The sequence below is a fragment of the Leptinotarsa decemlineata genome, unplaced genomic scaffold (genome assembly GCF_025532065.1).
Source record: "Leptinotarsa decemlineata unplaced genomic scaffold, Ldec_3_MD MMD2_tig00001393_RagTag_RagTag, whole genome shotgun sequence".
NCBI lineage: Eukaryota > Metazoa > Arthropoda > Insecta > Coleoptera > Chrysomelidae > Leptinotarsa > Leptinotarsa decemlineata.
In genome coordinates this window covers 7,802,673-7,825,253 of record NW_027412562.1, presented here as the reverse complement: position 1 = coordinate 7,825,253, position 22,581 = coordinate 7,802,673, and the positions used below count along the sequence as shown (strand labels likewise).

At 34.6% G+C, this 22,581-nt stretch overlaps 1 protein-coding gene across 1 annotated transcript in view; it reads left to right on the top strand.

Annotated features, from left to right (window-relative positions):
• LOC111506663 (mitogen-activated protein kinase kinase kinase 7) overlaps window positions 1-22,581 on the top strand; it is a 167,267-nt gene that overhangs the window by 134,025 nt on the left and 10,661 nt on the right. Inside the window, exon 7 of the mRNA XM_074175941.1 lies at window positions 7,339-7,523. Coding sequence (XP_074032042.1) covers window positions 7,339-7,523 — 185 coding nt within the window. The remainder of the gene's footprint in view (window positions 1-7,338; window positions 7,524-22,581) is intronic.

The window sequence follows — 22,581 nt, the reverse complement described above, 5'->3', positions numbered from 1 at the left end:
TTGTGGTAGGAAGGGATGAAGGTACTGATCTGTTCTATAGTGTAATTAAAAAATGTTGTTGTATTTCTAGTAAATTTAGGAGAGGCTGAAAATCCGATCTTGGATAGCAATGTGGGACAATAAACAATTCCATTTATGATTTTAAAAATCTTCTATTACGGAGTGTTTCAATATGCCGATTAGCATAACCGTTAATAGACAAAGTACACTCATCAGAAAACATACCGTCTTCTAATTGAATGATATTGTTATCCAACATGTCCATCATTTGCTCACAAAAATAAGTTCTTCTATCAAAATCGTCTTCCATGAACTCCTGGGTAGGTATCATTTCATAGGGATGCATTTTATTTTCATTTGATATGTTTACTATCGATGTAAGGCTAACATTGAATGTAGTGGATGCCTGTCTACTCGATGTATGTGGGTTTTTCTCAAACTCAAGCATCACATTGCATTGATAGCTGTTTTTTATCTGCCAACATGACCAAGCTCGCGAAACTACTTCCCTATTTTGCTTATTGTTCCTATAGATACGGGCGGTACATTAGGAAATTTCTTATGAAATGGGCGAGCTATTCGTCCTGTTGCGTTCGGGTTTCATCTCCGTAACCAATCATTTGTAAAACTGTTGTTTTATGCATTTACGTTGATCTAACCATTTGTCAGACTTGAAGTTAATGATCTTTAAACTTAAATTGAAATACTGACAACTATTGTTGTAACATAAATGAAATGAATAAAAACACTTTTGTCTAAATACCACTGGAAAATTTTATCTTGTGGTTTGATTCTTGAAGATATTCGTACATTGCAGATTTTTTGTCCAAGCAGACGTGTTCACGCAGTCTTATTTCAAAATTTCTACCGATTTGGCCTGTATATACTGCAGAGCATTCGCCACACTCTATTCTATATATACCTGACTTTTTCATTCTATCCCGTTTGGGTTTTGCATTAAACAGGGTTCTACCTAAATTATTATTACTTGTGAAAGCTGTTGAAATTTTCTATTTAGAGAAATAATTTTGAATATTTTGAATACAGGCCAAACCGGTAGAAATTTTGAAATAAGACTGCGTAAACACGTCTGTTTGGACAAAAAATCGGCAATGTACGAACATCTTCAAGAATCAGACCACAAGATAAATGAAGATAACCTCAAAATCCTACATATATGTAATAAAGGGAGAAAAGTGAATCTGTTGGGGGCCATGGAAATTAACAAATCAATTAAAAACCAGAAACATATACCCCTGAACAAGCATTTTGATTTATGTAGGTCTCCTTTCTTGAATTTGAGTTCAACAACCCCTAGAATTTTCAGGATGGTATTTTAAGTTGGCATCCTGTCTCTCAAATACCTGGCCTTGCAGCATACCTGAAAATTCTATAAAATCGATGTTCCAAATTCAGATTTCAGTTTTATACTTGATAATGGGATCAAACCCGAAACCGGTCGTAAAATAAAATTTTCCAGTGGTATTTAGACAAGAGTGTTTTTATTCATTTCATTTAAGTGATCATGAATTACCATGAAGTAAACAAGTCATCAATCACACAATGTGGTAACATACAAAACAAGTTGACAAGGCTTTTCAAACTAACATTGCCACGGAAATTATTTTTAAAGGATACAACCTAAAAAGAACATTGTTGATTTTTGCTTAACTTTCTCATTATCAATACCTCAACATGAAATAAGTTTTAAATATATTGCAATAAGTTTTGAGTGTATTTTATCGAATTTCGGTAACAACATGATTTTAATGTATTTCATCTTAATTGTTGCAATAAACTTGAAAGTGAAAACATTTTTGAATAGAGAATGAAGAGACCTTCCAAACGATATATCACAAGCATAAAAATTGGGGGTTGTACCTGTCATTCGACGGGAGTTGAAGGTAGGGGTAGCATTTTTACGTTGAAATATGTCAAATTATAATTTAAATTTGACGTGTTTTGGGATTTTGTAAAATATGTACCGCAACCGGTACATATTTTATTTTGATGCATTCAAATTATCATCATAAAACTCGATATAAAAAATTGACTCATTCTTTATGGCACAGAATACATTGAATTGCCATCTTGAAAACCCCTTTGGCGGACAACATGGGGATTTTCTGGCGCCCAATGATGACTGTTGTATCTATTGAAAACTCCATTTTTTGTGAACTTGGCCTCATCTGTCCATATGATATTGTCAAGGAAATGTTCATCCTCTTGAGTCTTGACAAAAGTAACCATTCAAAGAATTCCACTCTACGAGATAAATCAGTCTCTTTCAAATGTTGGACACAGTAGAACTTATAGGGATGCCTTTATGCTTATTGAGAATTCGACAAATTGTCACGTAGGGTATACTATCTCCCTTTCAGCCTCATGCAGAGAAACATTTGGAAATGCATGAAAGTATACCAAAACTGTTATACCATTGTCATCATCATCCACTTTAGTTTTCTTACGAATGATTTTTGGACGGAAGGTTCCATTCAACCTACAGTTTATTCGGCTTCGGAAGTTGTGGATATCTTTCATGAAATAATCGGCATGTTCTACTTGCAATTATTGCACTCACCATAAATTATTAATAAATTCAAGAAATCTTCATAACTGTAACCTAATCTTGACATTATTCTATTATAATTGGTAGCTATCACAATCAGTCAAAACCACCAACAAAAGTCTGACGTTAAATAATTGGTTTATTTATTTTTCCAAAGCACACTATTGAAAAATATTAATGTGTACTGTTGTATGTTAGAGACCAATACCTCAATGTATACAAATTGTAACTTTTTCTAAGATAGGTACATACCAATTTCGAATTGACTGATCTGAGACAGTTAAAAAACTGGATCAAAAATAAATATAAATATAAAATAAAAAAAAAAAATGTTGAATATCCAAAATATGTGATGAATTCGAAAAAACGAGCAAGAAAACCACGTCAGTTTCCGTTTGAAACAGTTTATCTCGAAAACGGTTCAAAATAGAAATAGTATTATTTGAACAATGTTAATCTAAAATTGGATGTAGAGCTCAAAAATGTTGAAATATACAGGGTGTTTCATTTGAAAAAATTGAGTTCCACTCATTTTTTCATGAGATCAAAGTATCTGCATTTTTTTATGACCCTGTATGAGGCAAAAGAAAGTTCAAGATTATCAGCATTTATAAAAGTTCATGTTTGGTAAAAAAAATATCGAAATTAATTTATATCTTCTAAACGGTAATAGATAGGTATAGGGAAACAGTATATGAATTTGTTGACAAAGTGATAATGAATCATAATATGATATTATATACGGCGTGTTCCATTTGAAAAGTCAAAGAAGCCGCTACTTTAGACAACGTAGATTTATGCATACTGTGAAATTTTCAGGTTGATCCGTTAAATACTTTGTCAGAAACGACTAATTAACGCTCATCATGAAAAGCCCTATATGTGGTTCTCAGGAGTAATTCTGGATTCAAACGCGACTAATCTTAAGGATTTTCTCTGAACTTGTTCTAATATATGGATATGCTTGCATATGATGCGTTCCATACAGAAAATACCTACTCAAGATGTTATCTTACCAGAGAGCAGTACAGATTTTTTAGGCATGTAATATCAGTGAAATCTGAGGTGCATCTTATTAGGAAGCCTAGCATTTTGAGCATTAACGTGGCTGACATGTGGGACTGAAATGAAAGTGAGCTGTCTAGGAGTAAATCTATTTTTTTTATTTCTGTAACTTTACTGAGTGGAACTTTATTTATGGTATAAGAGAACGTTAAGGGGATACGTTTACGGCTAAAAAATATGGAATGTCATTTAACGTATATTGAGTTCCGTACCATTGATTGTCAATACACCAACTCGATAGTTGGTTCAGCTTGCTCTGTAGTTCTACACAGTGGTCTGGTGAATCGATTTTCTTGTAAACTTTCAAAAATGCAATTTTTATAAGAACGTCGCAAGAAATAATCTACTCTCTATTTCACCTTGGTTGATGTCATATCTTGAACACATAATAATATATATCACGATGGAAATCTAACGCCCATTATGTTTTTTGAAACTTGATTGTTCCCTAAAGCTTAATGCTGTGCCCTTTGATTATACTGTTATCCCTGAAATCAGCCCATGTAACAATTAATTAATTAAATAAATATAGTTTAAAAAACAATAACGAATGAAAAATACTAGTATTATTGTGAAAAAAACGACGGGCAATTGATATACAAAAAATTCGTCCGTTATTGTTTTAAGCTTATTTAAAAAAATATATATTTTTAATTTTTTAGTTTGATATTCTTTAAAAGCGTGTTTTTTGTTTTTTAAACTTTATTTATTTTTCATTTTTTAGTTTCGTATGCTATAAAAGCGTGTTATTTAGTCTTTTCAAACTATATTTATTTTATCTAAACTTTGGGATCAATCAGCCGTATATTGTTTACAAAAATGACCATTGATATTTTCCGATTCCGGAGAGGGAGCCTGAAAATCAGCTACCAAACCCAAGGCAGCAGGCGCGCAAAGGAGGGTTACAAATAAGGCAGCAGGCGCACGTGTTAATTAAAAATACTTTTTTCAAATGAAGAAATACATGTAAAGTGAGTTCGAATTATATCAAGGAGGTTACGTACAGCGCCATCTGCCCGCGAATAGATCAAGCAATAATATCGATAATTCTGTCAAATACAGATCCCGAGCTTGCGAGTTACAAACAAACATACATACATACAGGTGAAGCTAATAAGAGCGTGTTAAAATAGAGCACTTTTTCCAAATACCAGAAATGCAATACTATCTGCGACCAACCAAATTGGCGCCTTCCTTCAGGAGATGAAGTAATTGCCTGTCATTGTTCTTTTGAAGTGAATGCCTAAAGAAAGGATACATTTCAAAATAAATTCTTCATCAATAAAATTTAAAAACTGTTTCAATAATAATTCTTGGAATATTTTATATATATATATATATATATATATATATATATATATATATATACGGGCAAGCCTAATTCAGGTATAAGTAGTACAGTGCTATGTAGTACTTGATACAATACAGTGGATCAACAATAATAAAATTCCGAAGTAAGATAGCAAATAAATTTTTAAGAAAAAATTAAAATGTATAACAAAATGAACTAATATAATTCTTACAGGCAAGTAACACTAGACACAATACAACAACACATGCAGAGAGTATTAGATGGTTAAGTGAAGAATATGGTTTTTAAAGCGGGATACTGATATATTAAAGATTTGAATTTTGTTTTGAAGAGCCAATCTAAGAGTTCTGGGAACAAATCCGTTATATGAATAATTGAATCTGTGAAAAGAAACTTAAAACGTTTGAACCTCTCTAGTTGAACGACTGGGGACATTTAAAGATATTTTGGAGAGAAGCTCGGGACTGATACTCAGTCCGTTGATAATTTTGAATAGAAGTATTAAATCTCTACGTTTTCTGCGAGTCTCAAGAGAAGGTATGTTCAAAATGTATTCCAATGCAGTATAGTCATAGTATACACGCATCTTGAAGGCAATATATCGCTGTACGGTCTCGAGTTCCTTTTTTTGTGTAACGTAGTAAGGGCACCAAACTGTGGAACAATAATCAAGATGAGATCTAACCAGGGCAAAATAAAGAGATTTAATAGCAGTGATGTTGGTGAAATCACGAGTGGTTCTCTTTATAAAGCCAAGCATCTTCATAGATTTTTGAATTACTGCGGAATTGTGTGATTTATAGCTAAGTGTGGAGTCTAGGATCACACCTAGATCTTTGGTTTCAGTAGCAGAATGTAAGGTCCGATTATTTATACTATATTCAAAAATGATTGGGTGATGTGTTCGATGAAAGCGAAGAATTTGGCATTTGAATGCATTGAAACACATACCATTTTGCGAACACCAGTTGGATAGGCAATCTATATCGTTTTGTAGACGCAATGTATCAGCTTCACTATTAATTATTTTGAAACATTTCAAATCGTCGGCAAATAGCAAAGCTTCGCTTTCATGGAAACAGCTGATTAGATCGTTAATAAAAAGGTTGAACAACAATGGTCCCAAATGTGAACCTTGTGGAACACCCGATGTAACTGCGATGGTATGAGAATAATAATGATTAACTCTAACAATTTGTGTTCTTTCTTTCCGTAAGATAACTCTTGAGCCACTGCAATATTTCCCCATCAACACCTTATAAACAAAGTTTATGGATCAATAGCTCATGATTAACTTTGTCAAAAGCTTTGGAGAAATCACTGGAAATCAGTGTACACAGAGTCAACTTGCAAACCCTTAGACAGAGCGTCAGACAGAACATCAACGTAGGTAATTAGACCCAGTTCAGCTGACTTTTTGGATATAAATCAGAATCGTTCGGTTCCTATAATTGGGGAGCAGTCATAATAGGTAAGATAATCAAAAATGATGCTCTCAAAAACTTTAGGGATTGCGCTAAGAATAGAAATTGGACGATAATTACACAGGTCGGATTTTCGACCTGATTTATATATTGGGGTGACATATGAGGTTTTCCAATAGTCCGGGAATTTGCCAGATGATAGGGAATTATTAAATATATAGAAAAGTGGTCGAGCTAAAATAAAACTAAATGATTTAAGAAAAGTTGAAGGAATTCCATCATTTATATTTGTATACAGTCCTCAAGGCAGACAGTTCAATGACCATAGGCTACTTGCATATGTACTATTTTTGCTCAAATGGTAAGAAAATTCTTATATTTAATATTACAGTGACATGTTCACTTTCAAAGAAAATACATACTGTAACTTCTCACATCGGAACTTTCTTGTGATCGATCAACGTCACAAGTCTGCTTCCAACGTCCAATATTGGAACTTTTGCAATATGGTATCACATACCATTTGTAAACCATTTCTTTACCGAATATATTCACATAAAGAACAACTTGAATTCAATAATATTTCGAAGAGCTTAAACCAAAACGCCTTCCGAAACAAGTACATGAACAAATATTTTAGTACTGTAAGATACGACAGTATGGCTTGATAGAATCTTACCCAGTTGTTTTGCTAAGCTGAAGGTAACAAATCCACAGAAACTTTTGCACTGTATATAACCTCTTCAATTCTTAATACCCACTATATTTGACATGCGGTTGCTAAACTTACTTCTAATAATCATTTTGATTTTCTCTTTGAAAGCTTTACGAAACCGCGACAGGTGTTCCGCTTTACAATAACTTTCTCAAGCAGGATTTGGCAAAAACGTCAGTAATTTCTGAGAATTTAGTACCTACTATTTCAGAATTCTAGTATAGGTAATTATATATGTTCAATTTTGTTTCAGGTACAGCCAACACCATACAAGCCGGCGTACAGAGTTCCTCAGAAAGTAGCCACGGCAACCAAGACTTAGATAATATGTATGTTCTTCTTGATCCTCATTTGAGGCCCGCCACGCCGGACTATTCAGAACCGAAATCTGTAACTTTGTTCGAGGAACATAAACAGCTTGCCAAAGAGTACTGGAAGGTATGTATGATTTTTTTTTGTGAGAGAGTCAATGTTCTTGTTTATAACCGTCCACAACCTGAAAAATTAATATACTACCTGGGCTGAAAAGTCTCGGGTCTAACACGTAGAGGACGCTAGTCTTATTGCATTTTCCACTTTGTTACGGTTTCAAAATCACTACCTCAATTTTTAGTAAACCCCCTGTAGATTTTATAATGGAGAAAGGGAACGTCTATAAAATTTCACATAGTTTATAGTTTACTGAAGATATAACAAGTTCATTTTGTATTTTGATTTATTATGGCCCTGTATATGCCATCAGGAATATGAAACGAGTTTTCCTATCTTTGCCGGAAACGGCATATTCACAAAGTTTATTTATAACATATCTTCTTTTTTCCAAATAATTCATCTGTCTTTTATGACAGTTCATGTCAATCTATATTTCGAGACTTCTGAAAGAAAACGTCTCTTCCTTCTTTTTTGGTTTTGGATCAAATACGTGAAGAACACCGCATTTTGCGGATTTGAAAGAATGTTTCAAAGAATTTCTGAATCGAAAATTGAATTATTTCAAAGGAGATAATCAATTATCTACTGTCGTAGGATTTATGTTGGAATTACTCGAAACTTGAAGTTTACCATTGTCCCAGGTATGAACAAACATTTTGTGTTTTATTGATACGACCTACTTGCTTGCAAGAAATTATGTTCAGACATGTTCTGTTGTTATACTTGGAACCAACATCAGAACAGAATGGAACATCAGAACCTGCTTCAGATCCGGTAACACTATCCGTAGCAGCCTCACGAAAACAAGGCCACCAAACGCGGGCTGCGATTCCAAGAATTGCATTTACCAAATACCCTGTGAGTGCGAAAAATCCTATATTGGTGAAACTAAGAGGCCATTGAATGTTCGCATTGCCGAGCACAAAAAGCATACACAGCGAGGGGAAACCAACAAATCAGGAATAGCAGACCATGTTTGGACCCATCAACACAACATCGAGTGGTCCCAAGCTGAGATCTTGCACAGAGAGGAACATTGGTTTAGGAGAAAATTTTTTGCCAAAAAAATTATCCTATCAAATTTGTCTATTTCTAGTCATGTGTGTCGAAATAACCAATGAAACCATCATTACACTGATAACTACCCATGGATAGTTTTCACGGGTAGTTATCACTTATGTCATGACATTGCTAAGCAACCAACACAATAAAGTTGTTTGACATTTCAGTAATTCAATTTATTTCGAAAATGTCACTTCCTCGCTTTGGTGTTCAAAATGATGCGGCAATTGACAAAATCATTGAAGAAAATACACCAAAAAATACTGTCAATAGTAAAAAATACACTTGGAAAATATTTATGGAGTTTTGTGACGCCAGAAAATATGAATTGGATGGAAATCGTACTCTCGAAGAGCTTGCATTAATACTCAAGGATTGGGCGATTAATATGAGAAAAAAGGATAGCACAGAGTTTAAGGAGGCTACTGTTAAAACCGTATGGAATATTACAAGCAAATTATTACAAGAAAAGTATTACAAGGAGTATAATATCATGCTAGACCCCTTTAAAAGTGTTGCATTCAAACAAGCTCGGAATGCACGCGACGCAGCACGAAGAAATTTACAAACAGATCCCACTAAACGCAAAACAAGCTCAGTACCATTAACTTCAAATGAAATGAGTAAAATTATAAAATTTTGGGATGAAAATACCCCTATAGGACTCCTACGCAAATTTTATCACATAGCAGCGGTGGAATTGGCTTGGAGAGGTGGTGAAGGTGCTGCTTGCTTAGTTGATTATTTTCATATCGAAAAGGACAACAATGGATCTCCAACTAATAGGATAGAATATAATCCAATTTTCAGTAAAACCTGCCAAGGGGGTTCAAAGAACTGCGCCTCTAGCAAATGGTTAGTTCAAAATAGTGATAACAATGCTTGTCCTGTCAGATTATTCATTAAATTATTATCAAAACGAGGCACAATTATCAAGACAAATAGACTATTTTTAAGGCCAAATCGTCACTGGAAGACAGGAAGCGATAACTGGTATGACAATATGCCTCTGGGTAGAAATATAATCAACGGATGGACGAAATCTTCTGCTGAAGCAATTGGCTTGGATACGAAACAGAGGAAAATAACCAATCACTCTAATAGAGCAACTGCAGTCAGTCAACTAGCTAAGAGTGGAGTTCAAGAACAGCAATTGTTGAAAATTACTGAGCACAATAATGGAAATTCCATAAAACCTTATTTGAATATTGATCAGGAACATCATAACCAAATAATCAATAGTATGCGTGGAAACACCTATGCAGTAACCGAGGCAAATACAGCAAGATCAACGGAATATCATTATACGAATTGTTCTTTTAATAACTGTGTTCAATAAATAATTTTGTTCGAATTGCAAAAAATTTTCTCACCGAATATCCCTCGAACATTGATAAATAACTCATAATTTTATCACAACTTCCTCAAGCACGTTATTTTAGGTAACATCCCTCCGCCTTCGGCGTCGGGATGTTACCAAATAACGTGCTTTCGAAAACTGTGATAAAATTATTTCGTTAGTTATCAATGTCCTTGGGATATTATAGCTGAAAATTCAAGGAAGCCGCATACATGTTGTCCAACAACGTATTCAGCCAAGCTAGCGTAGAAATACGCAACATATGGAAACCCATCATCAAGCGAAAAATGGCCAACTCCCGCCAAAACGGTCATCTCCCACGGAACCAGTGAAGCGGAAAATGGAAAGCGGGGATAAGTGAAAGTACTCGAACAACCTATAAATATTCATCTCTCGGAGGAATCAGTCCAGTCATCACCCGAAGACGATTGTAGATACTAACAATCGAAACTTCGTGAACTAACTTGACTTGGAATCTCTCCACTTTTTATTTTTATTTTCTTTTTTCATTTCTGTAAAGTTGGCAATACGTCGATGCTAAATTTTCATTGTATTATTCATCAAGAGAATTTGTGTGCTAAATCTCTAAAAATGGATGATGTTATGAAGGTAATTGTCAAAATATTGAACTTTATTAAGTCGAAAGGTTTGAACCACCGTCAGTTTCAAGAATTTCTCAAATCCTTGAACTCAGAATATGGTGCATCCGACTTTGCATTTCTGGTAGATATAACTAGCCACTTAAATGAAGTCAATATTCGTTTACAAGGCAAATGTCAATTGATTAATGACATGTATGATCTTATTTCTGCGTTTCAAATGAAACTTGAGCTTTGGGAACAGCAGCTACGTACTAAAAACTTCGCTCATTTTCCTACACTTTCAGAGCGACCGAATATCATATCAGAGATAGCGGCTAGTCGATTCCTATATTTTAATAAGAATCGATTGCTTTTTTCTGCATTTGCAACACCATTTTCTACAGATGTAAGTTCCTTACCGGGTCATTTACAAATGGAATGTTGCGAAATGTAATGTGATGCACAACTAAAAGAGAAATTCAATCAGGTTGGCTTAGAAGAATTCTATAAACATTATTTTGATAAAGAGAAATATCCTGCGTTTTACAAACATGCTCTGTTCATGATTTCATTATTTGGTAACACTTACATGTGTGAACAACTTTTCAGTAGAATGAAGCATATTAAATCTCAAATGAGAACACGGATTACTGACGCTCATCTTGAAAATTGTTTGCGGGTAGCATCAGTCGAAGTTGATATTGATCAGCTTAGCTCTGATAAACAAAGTCAGATATCCCATTAATTTACTATTTAGTTACCTAACAGAATTATGCAGAATTAAAATGTGTTACTTAAAATATTTTGTTCGAGAATTATGCAGAAATGAAAATGTGTCACTTAATAAATTTTGTTCCTAAGTTAGAGTACATGTCAGATAACTCTCGCGTGACTGGGGTGTTTTCTGTGCTAGTTACAGTACATTTTTTTGTTCTAAGCTCTAACTAAGTTCTAATAAAAAAAATTAGTATCCGATTTTGACTGTGCGCAGACTTATGTGGCGCGCACTATACATAAAAAGTGGTAGTGCGGCCCAGGGTAAAATTCTACTTCCGAATTTTGGCCCAAATATCGACAAGGTTGCTATAGAAGGTCGCCTGTTTCCGAAAGTCATATTGATGATCAGTCAAGATGTTGAAGCCTTCCAAATATTTGATGAAATGGTGGTTTGCGACTTTTTCCATGATTTTTGATATCCCTGATAGCGAAGCAACTGGTCTATACTTATTTGGAAGATTTTTCTTGCCTTTTTGGAAATAGACTGAACGCGAGCAATCTCCCAACAAGAAGTAAAATCCCCTTTCTTGTAAGACAGGTTGAAAAGTCCGCAAAATACTGGTGCGAGTTCATTTGCGCACTTTTTTGGTGGGTGACGGGCTTCGGTTTTTCAGAGCTTTTTTGTCTCTTATTTGGGGCAATCAAAAATTTCTCCTTACTTGCATTTAAGGGAGTGAAAAATTTTTCTTAGTAAAATGGCATATAGAGTGTGTCAATTTGAAAACTTCCCACCCTCAATATCTCCCTTCCAGTACATAATATGAAAAAATGGTCAGACAGGTCAACTTTATTTGCAAGGGGGACACTCTGAATGAATATTTTCAACCCTCGGGGTTCAACCCCCTAGGAGGGGTGGATGTTACCCTCAGAATTTCAAATGGAAAGGGGGGTCAAGTGGCACATCATTTTGAAGGGCATTCAATTCGCTTGCCGACGGTGCCCTCATTTATTATTTTCCGATCAGCAGTATCCGAAAATGTAGTTCTAAACTAATAGAAGTAATTAGAATTGGCCTATACTAAAATGCCTGGTTATCAAGTTAGTATGCAAAGAAATACAATTTATTGACTCTCTTATAAGTAAAACTTGTGATGACGGGTCAGCTTTTCAACTTTCCATCAGGGGTAAAATTAGACAAGCCTCAAAAAATTTACATTAATTAGTTATCTGATTTCGGTGACTTTCATTTGGGTTTATTATCGGATTTAAAACTCTTATCCCTTTTTTGTTACTTCTGCTATAAAAAGTATCGTTTTTTGAGCAAAAAAGGTGTTCATCGCATTCAAGCCATTTGGTAGTACTATCATTTCAGTTTCATTTGTTGAGCTGATCAGCGATACCTTAGAAAGTGTATAAATTGTAAGAATGGTTTACACTATCCAAGACCGAATTGAAATAATTTTTATTTATGGAGAGGTGGGCAAGTGCGCACGAAGGGCGGCATCTCTTTTTAATGAAAGAAATCCAAATCTTAATATAAGTCACCGGTATGTGCTTGATTTGGTGACAAAGTTTTCCGAAACTGGTTCGGTGAAGAATAAAAAAAGGAATAACCCCAGAGTACTGAATGAGGATGCTCAAATTGAGGTGTTGGGAACATTTGCTGCAGAGCCGACTAGCTCCTTACGATCAGTAGCAGAACAGACGGGAATGTCACACGAGACTGTAAGGAAAGCACTGAAAATGCACAAATTTCATCCATATAAAATGCAGATTCTCCACGAGCTCCATGAGGATGATTATGACAGAAGAATAGAATTCTGTGAAATCATGACTCTTCGAATCAATGCTTTACCTAATCTTCTGTTAAATATCTGTTTCAGTGATGAATGTTCATTTTTCCTGAATGGCAATGTTAATAGGCAAAATTGTCGCTATTGGAGTGACGAAAACCCTCACAATTTTCGAGAAGGACATACACAACACCCACAAAAAGTTAATGTTTGGGCTGGTATTCTTGGAAATGCCATTATCGGACCTTTATTTTTTGAAGAAAACTTGAATGGTGATCTGTACCTAGATATGCTTCAAGCACCTATCGATCCACTTATAACTCACGAGCTCGAAACTCAAATTGATGCACACGGTAATTTACTGTTGCAGGAAGATTTGTTACATTTCCAACAGGACGGTGCGCCACCTCATTATTTTCGCCCCGTCCGACAATGGTTGAACGAGCGATTCCGGGAGAGATGGATTGGCAGAAGGGGATCAATTGAGTGGCCACCGAGATCACCGGATTTGACTCCATTAGATTTTTTTCTTTGGGGATATCTCAAATCTGTCGTTTATAAAACACAGCCCACTGATATGGATGACCTCAAAGGACGAATTACAGCAGCATGCCGGTCAATTAGTGGTGAAGTTTTCCAAAATGTTCGAGAGGAGTTCGAAAACAGACTGTATTACTGTTTAGAGCAGAATGGACAACATTTTGAACATATTATCAGATAAAGCGTAACAAGATGGTTGAAATTTGTTTTTTGCAATTTAGTATTTTTTGTTTGCACTCGATGCGTATTTCGTTAACTAAGTAGTTCTACATTCCTCTCACATCCACGAATTCGAATATTACTCAAGGGTTGGAACGATGCTACCTAGTACGATGCTCACCTTTTCCAATAGTCCATTACAATCATTTGTTTTGAATACCAACCTGAATACCAAACATCTAGTGCGGGCGAGTTTTAATCATTTATTCTTATTCACTTCTAATCACCGTTCGTTTGGAACATTATTGTTCAAAAACTGCTCATCAAAAACTCATGAAAAAGGTATCATTGGCAAGAGAATTGAATGCCCTTCAAAATGATGTGCCACTTGACCCCCCTTTCCATTTGAAATTCTGAGGGTAACATCCACCCCTCCTAGGGGGTTGAACCCCGAGGGTTGAAAATATTCATTCAGAGTATCCCCCTTGCAAATAAAGTTGACCTGTCTGACCATTTTTTCATATTATGTACTGGAAGGGAGATATTGAGGGTGGGAAGTTTTCAAATTGACACACTGTATATCATCGACATATAAAAGTGGTTTTCTAAGAATTAAAGCATTTCACAGTTTAACGGAAAGAGTTGTTTCCTTCAGAAAGTATTCTTTATATATTTGGAAAACATCCAGATGGAAAATGGTTAAACGGTCAAATTAAATGTGTGAATCGGCACCAGCTATATTGAAGTCTGATCAACAAATCGGCGCGTGAGAATTCCAATCAGTATAAACAAGCTCTACAATCCAAATAGTCTATTTACTTAGATCTTGATGATCGGCCATCATCAGATTTTGGCTTCGTTTGCTTACCTTGCGTTGAGTCATCACAGAACTAGAAAAATGTAAAATCGCTGCTACTACTACTACAAATAACATCCGAATCTAAAGAAAATAATCATTTAAGGTTACATCCATAAATATATATATATTTCAGACGAACAAATAATATGTGTTTGTTCGGAACTGATCTGTATGTTTTTAGCGAATGTTTGGGAGCTGAAGACTTTCAAGATCAATTTGCTACGATACTTATCAATTTATGAACACACTGAATCGTTACTTGATGAAAATTAATAGCACCATCCAGTCTAACTGATGAAGCTACCGTGTAGCGGAACGCGTCTTGAATAAAATGTTAGTTAAGATAAAGAAAGTTTATCCAGGTTATTACATATTTTTTTATTATTCAAAAAAAGTTGCATCGACTGCAAGGGTCATTAGCAACATGTTACATTATATTCAATTATAACAGATACAGAAAAAAAAGAACAAGAAACAAGGGTGGATTTGATTGTGGCTAAAATATATACAGTGTCACCATTAAAGTGCGCACCACTTTTTTTCGAAAAGTTTCAATGAAGTTTAACTTCGGCACTTGTTTGTGCTTATTTAACTTGAAATGATGCGGCCAACTGCGATCCACGGACAAGTGTTTGTCAAATTCAACTTTTTTTTTTTTAATTGAAAAAGTGCATTTCTAGATCGAATTTATCAAAAAGTTACTTGAAAAAGTTGTGTCTACGGCAATTTTATATCCATATGCCAAATTTTATGGAACTAGGATAAAGTTAACGTTTTGCTTATTTTTGACAGATATCCCCTTTATTTTAAAAAACAAGTTCGGTTAATTGTCATCAATTCATGTATACATAACAAACTCATCATGGAGTTTAACTTTTCTGATGAATTTGTACTTATACGGACATTTTTAGAGAGAAATTAAAAATGTGCTATAAAAATTTTAACATGACTGATGCAAAGTTTCAATCACTTGGCTATTTTCTTAAACAAACGTCAGTACCTTCAATTTTGAAAAAGCAGACACAACTCAGAAACTGCATTAGGTATTAATAAAATTACTAGAGTTGAAATTACATTAAAATTTCAATATTCAGTATTTACAGATTATTTATAAACACTAACTAGGGCGGTAAGGATGCTACATCACGTTGAATAAAATTTTTAAGTAGGTCGTGACAAACAAAATGCATGCTATGGTAGTGTCAAGTTGTTGATTTACTTGTCAAATTTTTAACAGTTATTGTTGCAATAATGTTGTCTCTTCAGGAAAGAATAGAAATAGTTTTAATATGTGGTGAGAATACACCATACCGGCAAGTAGCTAACATTTTTAATGAACGGCATCCAGGAAAAAATGTTCAACATACTACTGTGTCAAGGATAATGTCGAAATTCAGAGAAACAGGATCCGTAGCAAATCAATTTAAGAAAAAGCACACTCCAAGTAAATATGACGAGGAGGCCCAACTTAACATTTGTTTAAAAGTTATTGAACACGGGCAAACGAGCATAACCGATATTATAAAAAATACCGATTACAAGAGAGAAACTGTTAGAAAAATCTTAGAAAATCTTACAAGCCAAAATTTATTAACACATTAAAAAAACGAGATTTTGATGTCCGTTTGGGGTTTTCATTCTGGTTTCAAGGAGAAAGAGAAGAAAATGTAAAGTTTTCGTATAAAATTTTATGGACAGATGAGGCAACGTTCTCTTCAATTGGAACGGTAAGTTCTCAAAATTGCCGATGGTGGGCCCAAGAAAATCCCAATTTCACAGTTGAATGTGGTGATCAGTATTCCTTTAAAACTAATGTATGGTGTGGGATACTCAACGACCAAATAATTGGGCCATTTTTCTTTAGGGAAAATTTATCATCCGTCGGTTATCTCAACCTTTCAAATAATGAGGTTAGTGAAGTTTTAGATAATATGCCTTTAAATATTAAATACGACCTATGGTATCAGCTTGATGGCGCATCAATACATCACACGGTTGCTATAAAATAATTCCTCCAACAAATCTTCAGAGGCAAAGTTATTGGACGTAACTGGGAACATTATTGGCCACCTAGATCACCCGACTTGATGCCTTTAGACTTTTTCTTTTGGGGTTACCTGAAACAAAAAGTGACCGACGTAGACCATTTACTGACATACAACATCTGGAAAATACCATTCGCGAGTGCTGCGCAAATATAAATCCCCGATTCATTAAAAATGCAGTTACAGATGTCAATAGAAGGACCATGATTTGTATTGAACGTGGAGGACGACATACTGAAATGTAGGCTATAAGTGTTTGACAACCTCATTTAGATCAATAAGTAATTTTTTCTATCCATTTGTATTTTCTATATTATTGTTGTTTAAAATTTATAATAATAATAATAGTTCTATCGAAATTATTTGCATTTTTTTTTAGTTGCCTCTGCCTTTTCGAAATCAAAGGTTTGTTTAAGAAAATAGCCAAGTGATTGAAACTTTGCACCAGTCATGTTAAAATTTTATAGCACATTTTTAATTTCTCTCTAAAAATGTCCGTATAAGTAAAAATTTATCAGAAAAGTTAAACTCCATGATGAGTTTGTTATGTATACATGAATTGATGACAAATAACCGAACTTGTTTTTTAAAATAAAGGTTTTCGTTTTTGGTGGCAAACCTACCGAAACAACGACCGAAACCGAAACTGCATTCGGGAGTTCTCGCGCTGTGATCGGTCGTGTTCGGCGCGTTGAATTTCATACAAGCGACGAAGACATTTTGCCGCGTCCACGTGCCTCATCATGTCGCGACTCGTGACTTACTTTGTGATTTACTTTGTGTATTACATAAATATTAAGTACCTATTGTGATTTCAGTTAACAACTTGAATAAGTAATTTTATGTTTAATATTTTTGAAAAACCATTAATAATATTCGTTCAATTATTATTTTTTCTTAAATAAGGGGTTGTTATGTTGATTTGTTCTTTATCAATTAGAGAAAATGTCGAAGACTGCATAACGTTGTGATTTAGAGATAGAAAAATAAAGACTGACTGATTATAATAACATTTTCTTTATTTTTTCCTGAAAACATAATTCGGTTTCGGTCGTAAAAACCTGTTTCGGTCGGACACTATTTTACAGTTTTCGGCTAAGAATGAAGATAAGTCAGAATCTAGATGGAATGCTTGACTCTGCACTGAGAACTTTGGGCACTCAACTAAAAAATGTTTCACAGTCACTGGAATGAGAAATCTCTCGCACGTTCTTTCTTCTTTTTTCTTTCAATAAGTGTCCGTGAGTGTAGCGGGTTTGGCAATACGAAGACTGTGAGAATAACTTGTGGGATCCGGTTTGAGGTGTAATTTTCCACGATTTTATAGTGGATTTTACTTCTTCAGTTTTTATTGAGAGCTCTGCCATCTGAAATTCCAGGAATCCTTCAATAACTTTTTTAAGTAAGCTTTTTGATAGCCGTGTTCTAATTCCTTTTCAAAATCTATGTTTTGGTCTCGTAGTACTTCACGAGCTGCTTTTTCTACAAGTATGTTTCCTCTGTACCCATAAAACATTATGTTTTTAGTTTCTCTAGATATTGCATATATTGCGTCCTTGATGTTTATTAGGATTTGATTATCCCAATACATTTGTTGAATACCTAGAATAGTGCTTAGAGAATAAGTAGTGACTAAAGAATTTTGTGTGGCATGTTCTAGTGTATGCTTGAGAGTTTGAAGAATAGCGAAGAGTTCCCCATTGTAAATGCTTCTAAACTTGTTGACTTTAATCTTGTATGCCAAGTTAGGCGTCACAAAAGTGTCAGCTACTCCTAAATTCATATTTTGATAATTATATACATTGAAATATAAACAAGCAATTTCAAAGGCTGAACTACCTGAGCAGAGCTTGAGTTATAGTCATCAACCTATAAACCATATACAGTGCATTTCTGTTATGTCCCCCCTTTTATTTTTTGAACGGGTCAACTCAAAAAATTGAAATTTAGGATAATGAAATTAATGCATGAATACTTCATTTTGAAGTGAAATTGACAGATGAAACTTTCAAGATGGCGACTGGGCGCCATCTGGATAAAAAATAAATGGAAAGAGGGGTCTTGTGACACATCATTTTGAAGCTCCTGGCGAATACTTCACAACCCTAGAATATGAAGTCGATTTTCATCTACTACAAAATGGAGGAATATTTAATAATTTCCTGAAGACAAACACATTAATATCGATATTTCTAGAAATATTCCTTTTTATCTGCCATATGACAATTCCAGACACCCGATAAGGTTTTTTAAGTTATTTTTTGTTTATAAAAACGACAAAAAATATCAGTACGACAATGACATCATTGTTCAGTGAGAATATTCTCATTTAGTTTTCGGTTTTACTAGTAGAAAGGTACCACGTCAACAATTTCTAAAATAGTCAATTCTCGCCCATTGGAAGAAAAAATTGAAGCAATTTTTATTTACGGTGCGACGCGCAACTTTCACGAGACCGAAAGGATTTTCAATGAACGTTTTCCCTATCTGTAGAAAATATTTGAGGAAACTTGTTTTCATATTCACAACTACCGGTAGTGTACATAACAAAAACCCCCCAGGTAATCCGTCCATTCCGGAAGAACAGCAAGTGCAAATAATTGGTGAGATGGTAGTAAATCCTGAACAGTCTACTCATTCCGTCACGAATGTTTGTTAGGTGTCTCCTTCTACTGTGTGGAGACTTTTGAAGAGGAATAGGTATCATCTATATAAAATTAAAATGGTACACCAGTTAACTGAAAATGACCCTGATCGAAGAACAGAATTCTGCGATATCATGACGAAAACAATTGCAAGACATCCTACCTATCCCCACAATATTTGTTTTAGTGAATGTACCTTTTTTTAAACGGCAATGTTCACAGACATAATTGCCGTTATTGGAGTGTCACTAACCCTTACGTTTTCTGAGAAACACATACCCAATATCCAGAAAAAATAACATTTGGGCAGGAATATTAGGAAACCATATTGTAGAACCTCTATTCGATATGAATATTGTATTCCAACAAGATGGAGCACCACCACATTACTCCAGACAAGTAAGAAACTATTTGGATAATACTTTTCCCATTCGTTGGATTGGCCGTCGAGGTGCTACAGAATGGCCATCTCGCTCGCCAGATTTGACACCTTTGGACTTTTTTATGGGCTATTTGAAGCAAAATGTGCACAAAACTGTTGCTGCTTCAATATTGGAAATACAGCAGAGAATAATAAATATTTGTAGAGATATTGACGTTACTGTGTTCGAAAATGTTCGGCGTGAAATATCGAATAGGCTGTTCATATGTCAAGAAGTTCAAGGCAACCATTTCGAGCATCTTCTAAACTGACCTCAAGCTTATGACCTCATATTATGTAGTTAATTGTCAGTGTATTCAGGCAATTATTAAAAGTTCCTCCATTTTGTAGTAGTTGAAGATATTGACATTATATTCTAGGGTTGTGAAGCATTTGTCAGGAGCTTCAAAAAGATGTGTCACAAGAACCCCATTCCATTTAATTTTTTTCCAGATGGCGCCCAGTCGCCAACTTCACTTCAAAATAAAGTATTCATGCATTGAATTCATTATCTCAAATTTCAATTTTTTGAGTTGACCCGTTCAAAAAATAAAAGGGGTGGGCATTAAAGAAATGCACTGTGTGCATATATATATATATATATATATATATATATATATAATATATATATATATATATATATATATATATATATACAGGCTGATTCACGGTGGATGGCACATTAGACGTTTCTGGTGAACCAGACAACGGATCACTTTGAAAATTTAATGGAGGGCATATTCGGACATTCTCTAGCCAACTAAAATATTTTCGACAATGCGGTGTTGCCGCTTCTATTAGAAAGCAGTAGCAACTTTGATTTTTCAAATGGAACACTCTGTATATAATATTATTTTTGGAATCTCCAACAATTGCCCGACATCTTTTCTTGATATTTCCCTATACCTATCTGTTACCGTTTTCGAAATAAAAATTAATTTCAATTTTTTTCTTCGAAAATCATGACTTCTAAAAATGCCGATATCTTTTAGTTAAAAAGTACTATGATATCGAAATTTGGTTTGGAGTTAGGTGATACTTGGACACTTCCCACACGTCAGCCTAATCTCCGTTACTTCAATACAGGGTGGTAAAAAAATACAGTTTTTTCGTTTGCTTGAAAAAGTTGCTGAAATTTGATTATTTTAAATGCAACGCCCTGTATATTATTGAAAATTCGGAAAGCTGCTGAAATTTGCTTTCTTTCTATGTATCATACCTATACCTAACTAGTCAAGTTTCGGACTTATGAACATTTATTTGTGAAAATGTCCCTTCAGAATGGTATTTCCATTCGGTATTTGGTAAGCAGGCCATGATTACTATTTGACAGTAGCATTGTGACATTCTCCTAATAATATCGACATTTTCGTCACTTCAGAAGTTGCAAATACCTTCAAAACGATGGAACAAAACTATCCAAACGAAGTTCTTATGAATTTGTTTATTATTTTTGGATCAACTTTAAAAGCATCAAGAAACTTGCCTCGACCCGTAACTTTCGAAGACAACCAGATTAATGTCTTAGCATATTTTCACGCATTTCCCGAGTCATCGATAAGAAGTGCTGAAGAAGATTTGGGTATAAAATATTCATCAGTTCAAAGAATCTTGCGAAGACATAAAATGCATGATTATAAATTCACCAAAATTCAAGCAATGAAGCCTCAAGATCCTCAACAGAGAGTAGAATTTTGTGAAATGTTGTTGACACGCATTCAAGAAGATCCACTTTTTTAAATAAAATTATTTGGACTGATGAATCGAAATTTTCGAGAGAAAGGATTTTCAATAGAAAAAATCGTCATTATTGGTCCAGTGAAAATCCTCACGTCACAAAAGAAGCCGGATTTCAAGAAAAATTTAGTTTTAATGTCTTCTGCATGTTGATGGACAACAAATTGAGGTACGTGATATACGAGGAGTCATTAACATCCAGAAGCTACCTGAATATTTTGGAGAATACTGTAGACAGTTTCGTGGATAATCTGCCACTCGAAGATTATCGAAACTGTTGGTACCAACTAGACGGAGCTCCTGCACATTGCACAAGAGAAGTGAGCGCAAAACTGGATAGACTATTTGACGATCGGTGGATGAGGCGCTTGGGACCATGGAATTGGCCAGCGAGATCACCCGATCTCAATCCATTAGATTTTTATTTGTGGGGAATGTTTAAAGAAAAAGTTTACAAAATACCCGTGCGTTCGAGAGATGAATTGTTAGAAAGGATTGCCCAAACATTTGAAGATTTGGATCCCATTGAAATCAGATCTGCCACCACGAAAGCAGTCAACACCCGCATTTTAAAGTGCTTGGAAGTGAACGGCCAGCGATTCGAACATATTTTGAAATATTCCACATGATTGTTTTACTTTTTTATAATTATTCATATCAATATTTCCAATTTCAAGTTTCTTGGTGCTTTTTTAAAGTTTATCCAAACATATTGAAATTGTTCTGAATTCGTATAAATTTCTTGAGGTTCATTGGCGGTAGATTCGGATACATTTCATTGAACTTTCTACATGTTCTGCTGATAATTTTGTCACACTGTCCAAAAATAATAAACAAATTCATAAGAACTTCGTTTGAATAGTTTTGTTCCATCGTTTTGAAGGTATTTGCAACTTCTGAAGTGACGAAAATGTCGATATTATTAGGAGAATGTCACAACGCTACTGTCAAATAGTAATCATGGCCTGCTTACCAAATACCGAATGGAAATACCATTCTGAAGGGACATTTTCACAAATAAATGTTCATAAGTCCGAAACTTGACTAGTTAGGTATAGGTATGATACATAGAAAGAAAGCAAATTTCAGCAGCTTTCCGAATTTTCAATAATATACAGGGCGTTCCATTTAAAATAATCAAATTT